We start from the raw sequence: 8,478 nt of genomic DNA on the forward strand, positions 1-8,478 counted from the left end.
GTCCTCGACCATAAGATCTCAAAGAACGGTATTAAGGTGGACAAGGCGAAAATTGAAGTGATTTCAAAGCTTCCTCCTCCTACTTCAGTCAAGGAGGTTAGGAGTTTTCTTGGGCATGCGGGGTTTTACCTAAGATTCATTAAAGATTTTTCTAAGGTAGTGAACCGTTTGTGCAAATTATTGGAAAAGGATGCAAAGTTTGTGTTTAATGATGAATGCATGAAAGCTTTTGAACTTCCCAAGTACAAATTGACAACCACTCCCATTATTACCGCACCCAATTGGAGCTTACCTTTTGAGCTCATGTGTGATGCAAATGATGTTTCGGTAGGAGCGGTCTTGCATCAAAGAGTAAACAAGATGTTTCACTCGGTGTATTATACCAGCAAGAAAATGAATGGTGCTCAAGTAAATTACACGGTGACGGAAAAAGAGTTGCTAGCAATTGTGTTTGCAATGGAGAAATTTAGGCCTTATCTAATGGGTGCCAAGGTGATAGTTCATACTGACCATGCAACACTCCGCTACTTGATGACAAAGAAGGATTCCAAGGCTAGGTTGATGAGATGTGTTCTATTGCTTCAAGAGTTTGACCTTCAGATTGTTGATCGAAAAGGGAGTGAAAACCAAGTGGCAGACCACTTGTCCCGCTTGGATGAGGAGGGGAGGCCTCATGATGGCCTCAAAACTAATGATTCATTCCCTGATGCGCAACTCCTCTCCGTTTCTATGAATAGCATGCCTTGGTTTGCAGATGTTGTCAACTTTCTTATGACCAGCATTGTTCTGTGTGAGCTCTCTTCTAACCAAAGGAAGAAGCTTAAACGGGATAGCTTGGACTACTACTGGGATGAGCCTTATTTGTTCAAAATTTGCAATGATGGTGTGATCCGAAGATGTGTTTCAGAGAGCAAATGAGTATTCTTTATGCTTGTCATTCCTCTCCCTATGGTGGTCACCATGGTGGGGCGAGGACAGCTTCAAAGGCAGCTGTTGATTTTATTGGCCTACATTGTACAAGGATGCGAGTGAGCTTGTGAAAAGATGTGATGAGTGTCAGAGAGCTGGTGAAATTTCAAAGAAGGATGAAATGCCACTCACTACTATTCTCGAGGTTGACATATTCGACATGTGGGGCATTGATTTCATAGGACCTTTTGGAAGTTTATGTGGAAACACATACATTCTGGTGGCCGTTGATTATGTTTCCAAATGGGTTGAGGCCATGGCTTTACCCAACAACGAGGCCCAGAGTGTGGTGGCTTTTCCCAAGAAGAATATCTTCACTTGGTTTGGCACCCCTAGAGCAATCATCAATAATGGAGGTTCTCATTTCTGCAATAAGGCATTTGATACTTTGCTTGCAAAGTATGGTGTCAATCACAAGGTTTCCACTCCTTACCATCCTCAGGCTAGTGAGGAAGTTGAGGTCTCCAACAGGGAGATTAAGAGCATATTGTCAAAGACTATCAATGCAAACAGGACTGACTGGTCAAAGAAATTGGATGACGTTTTGTGGGCTTATAAGACTGCTTACAAGACTCCAATTGGTATGTCTTTGTACCGGTTGGTGTTTGGGAAAACTTTCCATATCCCGGTTGAGTTAGAGCACAAGGCCATATGGGCTTTGAGAAAGTTAAATCTTCAATGGGATATTGCAGCAAATCTTCAGGTAGAGCAACTCAATGATCTTGATGAGTTTCGGTTTCATGCCTATTCCAGCTCTTGTACAAGGACAAGATGAAGTACTTACATGACAAGTATGCTTGTAGCAATGAATTCAAGGAAGGTGACTTGGTCCTCTTATTCAACTCTCAGTTATAACTGTTTTCGGGAAAGCTCAAGTCCAAATGGAGTGGACCTTTTGAGGCGGTGCTTGTAACTCCGTTTGGTGCTCTTGATTTGAAAAACAAAAATAGTAAAATCTTCAGAGTTAATGGGCACAGAGTAAAGCATTATCTTGGCAAGTTTGATGACAGTCATGTGGTGGCAATGATCCATCTTAAATGATTGATGGTAACTTGCGTCATGCCGCAACGTTAAATCAGACGCTTCTTGGGAGGCAACCCATGTGTTTTTCTTCTTTTTGATTTTCTTCTTAGTGTAGGCTTTATTTTGAACTAACTAGTTGTGAGATATGTGTAAGAATGTTTGATGAAGTGCAGGACTAAGCTGGAAAAATTGTGCAACAGTCTGAAGTTGGACCGCTGACAACGCTCCATTTTCTGAGGTCAGCGGTGGCCTTATTGCGGAGGCGTAATTTGGTGGCGGACGCGGGATTGAAAAGTCCAAAATGAGACTTCTCTGAAGTTTCATCCGCGTCCGCGGTGCTATTTTTCACTGAGAGCGGTGCCTTACTGCGGCCGCGTACCATTTTTCGCTCTCAACGATTGTTTCACTCAGATAAGGCCTTCTGTTCATCGGCAGCGCAGACTGCGGTGATTTTCCGCGGCCCCTCCAGGTAAGTATTGTGGGTCCCAGGGTATTTTCTATAAATAGAATATAATGAAGCCTTTTACCCTTTTCGATCCTTTGACTCTCAAACTAAATTTTCAATGTTCTTCTGAGCCCTAATCTGCACAAGCACAATTAAAGTCCATTTTTCATCACACATTACACATCTAGTAATTTTACTCCTTCATTATTCTTTAATTTTGTACTTATTTCTCTTTTAATTGTTAGATTTTACTTCTTCTTCTTCTTCTTCTTCTTCTTTTAATTTTAACGTAGGGTTCCTTAGTGTTAATTAAATTAGGCTTAAATAGTTAGGGTTGATTAATTAATAGCTAGTTAGGGTTAACAATGTAGATGATAGTGCTAAATGCATGAAAAATTTGAAACCCTAGGTTGACTCAGGCCGATTTTGAATTCCGCTGCCATGGTATTTTTTCGCGGTTATTGTTCATGCCTGAGTTGGGAATTATTGATGACCAAGGTCAGCAGTGACAATTTCCGCTGATAGTGGCCCAACCTCCGTGGTCGCGATGCATTTCTAGCGGTCAGTAGTGTGCAAGTTCAGAGAAGTAAAAAGATGGGTCCGCGGCTGTGGTTGATTTTCTGCGGACAGCGGTGCAACCTCCGCAGCCACGCCCAGCGGTACCATAGAATCAGAGGGTGGGTAGTCTGATCCCCACACCTCTGTGGTTGTGCTACATTTTCCGCGGTCAGTGGTGCTTATTCCGCGGCTGCGCTTCTTAATCCGTTGTCAACGGTTTGCAACTTTTTCAAGCACTGTCAACTACTCTTCTGCTTTTCTTCATTGCTTCTTCTAGCACTAGTACTAACAATTTTCCACTAATTATGTTTGCATACAATGGTTAAATCTAGAGGTGGTGGTGAGAAACAAAAGGGGAAAGCAGAATCCTCCCGTGGTAGGGGACGAGGACAAATTAAGTTAACCCCAGCAGTCCGACAATCAATTGGGAAGATGCAAAAAAAATCAAAGCCGCAAACAGAGCTGCATCCCATTCCGAGGGGAGTGAGTATGTTCCCTCCAGGAGGCCTCAGAGAGTAGCTCTGTACCCACACATGTACCGAACTTCGGAAAGACTTAGATTGACAGACAAGCCTACACCCCTAGCCTCTCCTACTGCTCATGTTTCTTCTGAGCCGTCTGATGGCTCAGCGGAGAGTGGTGAGTCCTCAGCTTCAGCCTCACCTACAGCTTCGTCACCTGGACAGGATCCCAAAGATGTAGATGCTGAGGTACCTGATGATGGGAGAGGGGGTGATACCCAGACCGAAGGTGTGGAAAGGACAAAAAACCCGGTGGTGTGGCAACAGAGGTTTGTCAGTGAGCTGGAATATCACAAGTTCAGGGAGTGGTGGCCTCAAAAGTCACTCATACCTGAGCGTCAGTTCATAGAGCGGGATCTTCTGCCCTACAATCCCAATGTGAAGCAACACTTCAATGAAAGAGTGGGGTGGGAATACTGCACTAGCAAGGTGCTGGATGCTAATAAGCACCTAGTCAAGAAGTTTTACGCCAATGCCTCCCACATCAAAAAGGGCACATTTTTTACTAAGGTGCGGAATCTGAAGGTCAAGTTTGATGAGAAGACTCTGAATGATTATCTCAGATTCAATGATGAAGATGAGTCACTGTACTTAGAGAAAATGGCTATGGATGAGGCAACCCGCCTGTGGTTGGCATCACTACTGGCTCTCCTGGATACTACTCCAGCTTGGTTGGCAGCGGGGGTTCCTATCTTGAGGAACACCTTGAACTTTGAGGATAAGGGTTGGGAGACCTTTGTATGCAACAGACTAGACCCTACTACTCACGACAGTGACATACCGGTTTCCCGGGCGATTATTGTGGCGGCTATCATGGTGGGATTCCTGATCGATGTCGGGAATATCATGTCTAGGGTGATCACTATAGTGGTCAACGAGGGTGATAGATCTTACCCCTTTCCAAACTTCCTCACCATGTACTTGGAAGATCGGGAGGTAGAGAAAAGGGATTACGATATCATGGTAAAGCCCAAAAAGCCCTTCTCATGGTATAACCTTCACGGTCTAGGCAACCCCAAATCCAAGGGATACAAGGGCAAAGCTACTACTTCTACTGGCTAGTCTGAAGAGCCAACATTAGTAGTCACTACTTCACAGCCTCCCGCTGCCATACCGGATCCTGCCTCCGGACCATCTACTTCCATGCCATCCTCGGTGCCCTCCTCCTTAGCATACCCGTTGACTGCTCATAGGTTGAACCAAACACTCTCCAGCATCAACAACTGGATATAGGCAGCAACTTCTAAGCTGTCTGTGCTATCCAATTCAGTGGCATCCCAGTCAGTTCCCGCACAGCCCTAGGTGCTTGACAACCAGAAAAAGCTCCTAGACAACCAAAAGCTTATCATGGATGCTCTTGCAGTTCAAGGAAAAATACTTAAGGAGCTAAGCAAGCAGACAAAAAAGCTGAAAAAGACTCGGGCCTCAAAGGAGTCGGTGAAGCAATTGAGGGGAGAGGTGGAGAAGATGAAGTCAACTGGCGACTTACCATTGGAGCTACTATTACAGGTGTCACACCTCCTTTTTCTACCCCGAGAGGGGTATATAAGGGAGTTTTTCTAATTAAAGTGACAATAATCGAAACTGAATTATTTATTCAAATTCAGAGTCACCACTTGGGATAATTTATGGTGTCCCAAGTCACCGGTTTAAAATTCCGAATCGAGGAAGTTGACTCTTATTTATGGTCTGCGAACACAAAAATACGGGTAAGGAATTCTGTTAACCCGGAAGAAGGTGTTAGGCATTCCCGGGTTTCATGATTTTAGCACGGTCGCTTAACTATTAATAATTGGCCTAATTATCTAATTAATTATATATTTTAAACCTACGTCCATTTTTAACTTTTTAACCACTTTTAGTATTTATGGAATTATTTTCTGGAACAAGGCACGATTGTCGTACACTTGTCGTTTTTGAACACATTGCGAATCGCGTCGCATGAAATGCACCCGCGGTTTACAACATGCTTATTTTTTATTATTACGAAATTATGGTCGGATCACATGAAATGCACACTCGGATGGGATTTACATATCGTGACCATGCCACGGGAACCGTATCCATAGCCACGATGATTTATTATAGTGTGCCTAAAGCAAACTATGAAGGTTCATGCTTACTTCTTAAAACTAATTTGAGATTTGTTGGATGGCCACGAACTATATCTAAGGCATTGGAAAATGATACATGCTTTTAACTATTCCGAAATATTGGGCCAACAGGAGGCCTGTTGCGTTATTTGGTTAAAAAGGCCTTAAGAATAATATTGCTGATTTTAATTAGGCTTGAAATTGAGCCCCAAAAGCGGAAGAGACTTAGAGATCATGCCAGGTCTGATCTTGACCGGGCCGTCTCATTTGGGCTAACATCAAGCCCATTTATTTTTAATAGGAAAGCCTTTAACATGCTAAGGCCCCTGCTGAAATTCAACCTCTTCTAATACACAAATAACTACACAATTATTCAATTTTGAAATCGAATATGTTGAACTAATTTAAACTACTGATTAATCATGTTAACATCATATGTATAAGCACTTTATCAATACAGAATCCAAAGATAACAAATTCACACATCATTTAGCATTTGAACAATGATTTTCCTTTTGAAAAGTGTATGAACTTGGACCTTGGACTTACATCATGGCCAGCATAATATTCAACATGCCCTTTCAATGAAATAGATGAAAGAAAAGGGCTGAATCATCATACAGTCATCTTGGATTTCCAAGCAGATCCAACACATGAAAAATAAGCTACTTAAAACATTCAATTCTGAACCTCCCAATATCTTTATACATCACATCTATTTACATGGAAATTCCATATCTATTTAACAGTAACCACAGACTATGAGTCATTGATGAATAATTAACGATTAAGCAAAACACGAACATGACTCAACCTATGAAAAGATAAACATACTCTAACTAAACTATCAAAACCAATACCCTAATGTGTACAATTGAAATTTTGGGCAATAGTCTTTCAAAAGGCTGCCAGCTTTTTCATATATAAGCAAAATTCTGTCTTAGCTTTGAACTCACATGGATCTGACCATGTCGAGGTCAGATCCACCAAGAGCAATGGCTACACACATGTTGACAACTGTGTTATCACACAAACTCAGCCAACAAAACAGGACTATTAGACAAGAATAAAAAAATAAAACAATATATATAACCTAAATCCAACAGATAACAAATACATAATTTAACACACAAGAAACATGCTTTCATAATATAAGAAACACTGAATTAACAAAGATTTACATGGTCAAGAAAAAGCTCAAATATTATTGCATGTATGAGGATGAATTGCATCATAACATCTTAGCACTCAACAAAATCTCCTGCATTCATATTAAGTTAGATTTACAGAGACTTTGGCACAAGATAAGGTGTGTACCTTGCTACTTAAGGACTGCTCCAAAAATGCTAAGTAGATGCAAGTAATTCAGCAACAAAAGATGTATTTTCAGCAAGAAATCAGTAGAGAGAAAGAAGCATGAAACAGCCACACACAACTCAAACTTAATCCATTTTCGACTTGTGGAAACTAGAAATCCCAAAGCAGTTCTTAAAATTTTTGCTCAAATCAGAGGAGAAGAGAATCAGCTCTAATGAAACAATACTGAACCTTTAGGAGTGTTTTTGGGTTCTGAAGAAATCTCCTAATGAGTGAAGAAGAGGTCATATTTATACTCTAAGAGGGTTGTTATCTACTCTCCAAGTCAGGGAATAATTCCCTTTTGAGAGCAGCCCTCAAAAGCATCTTCTCTAAGAGAATTGGACAGCTCACAGCCTTTAATTGGCTTCAGCATTTTGTACTGGCCAAATAGAGCCAGCTGCCCATGTTTTAGAAGCTTCCTAAATGGCGTTATCTGAATTCCATTGTTACCTATCCTTCAAACAACCCCTTTAAGTTTTCTTTTGTTCATTTGGCCTCTAGAAGTGTCTACTGATTTTACATATTAGGGCAAACACAAATGTAACCAACAACGAACCTAAATCAAATCAAGAGATTGCCAATATTCAGAAATAAACATGCTGATTCATGTTAACATAGGCAAGACGATTAAATAAAATACTGAAAGTCCTAAGACATGTAAACTAAGTAAAAAAGAATCGTGAAGAAGACTAATAGAAGAAATGACGGAAAATACCCCAAATGATTCAAAACAAACAAAATAGCTAGATTCTGTGATAAAAAACTAAATTAATCAATAGTTAAACTAAGTAAACATGAGCTAAACCAAATTAACAAACCCTAACAACATAACATGATTGATCATGACTATAAACAAAACAAGCGAAATAACTCTAAAAAAGAAAAGAAGTTACTGACTCGAAAAAGAAGAAGAATGGAGAGGACAGTGGTGAGGCCTTACCATTTATGAAGTAAAAGAAACATAAGACGGCCTTAGATTGTCCTTCTCCGCGCTAATTGACCAATAAAGGTCTTTTCCTTCAAGGGATCCGTCCTTGCATGGATTTTGACTGGATCGCCTTGAAAGAAAAGACTCATGAGAGCCTAACCCACGAAGAAGGCATCAGAGAACAAGCTTCTGAACTCGAACACTGAGGAAATAGCGAATTTGAGAGCCTTTTTGAACAAACTGATTTCCTCTTAGATTTGGAATTTCGGGATTTTATGGGGTTGTTTGGAGAAATCACTAAGGGATTTGAGTTTAAGGGGGGGTGGAGGTTATGGGAGTGTGAATTTGGGTGGGTTTGGAGACCAGCCGCCGTCGTAAAACGATTTTCGGTGGGCGGAGGCTAGGGTTCAGGCTGTGTGAGTTTGGAGAGAAAAAAAGGGCGGTTAGGGTTTACAGGTTAGAGAGGGGAGGGGGGAATGAAGGGCTCTCTAGGCTATGGGGTGGGTTAGGACAGTTATATAGTAAATGGGTGCGGAGTTCCCAGCCGTTTGATCAAGGGAGATCAACGACCAAGATGGCCGT

General features: G+C 41.3%; 1 protein-coding gene across 1 annotated transcript; it reads left to right on the plus strand.

The window, feature by feature from the left end:
- The first annotated feature begins 1,090 nt into the window (after positions 1-1,090).
- Positions 1,091-1,824, plus strand: LOC138883684 (uncharacterized). The gene is made up of 2 exons (XM_070164386.1): positions 1,091-1,672; positions 1,723-1,824. Exons 1-2 carry the CDS (start codon positions 1,091-1,093, stop codon positions 1,822-1,824), a joined length of 684 nt encoding a protein of 227 aa, XP_070020487.1.
- The last annotated feature ends 6,654 nt before the right edge of the window (positions 1,825-8,478 follow it).

The sequence above is a fragment of the Nicotiana sylvestris genome, chromosome 12, assembly GCF_000393655.2.
Source record: "Nicotiana sylvestris chromosome 12, ASM39365v2, whole genome shotgun sequence".
Lineage (NCBI taxonomy): Eukaryota > Viridiplantae > Streptophyta > Magnoliopsida > Solanales > Solanaceae > Nicotiana > Nicotiana sylvestris.

Excerpts from the sequence above, each read along its gene's own strand:
- LOC138883684 (XM_070164386.1), top strand. The coding sequence starts at position 1,091 with ATGCCACTCACTACTATTCTCGAGGTTGACATATTCGACATGTGGGGC. Across the intron at positions 1,673-1,722 it reads ATATTGCAGCAAATCTTCAG|CTCTTGTACAAGGACAAGAT; the intron begins GTAGAGCAACTC and ends TGCCTATTCCAG.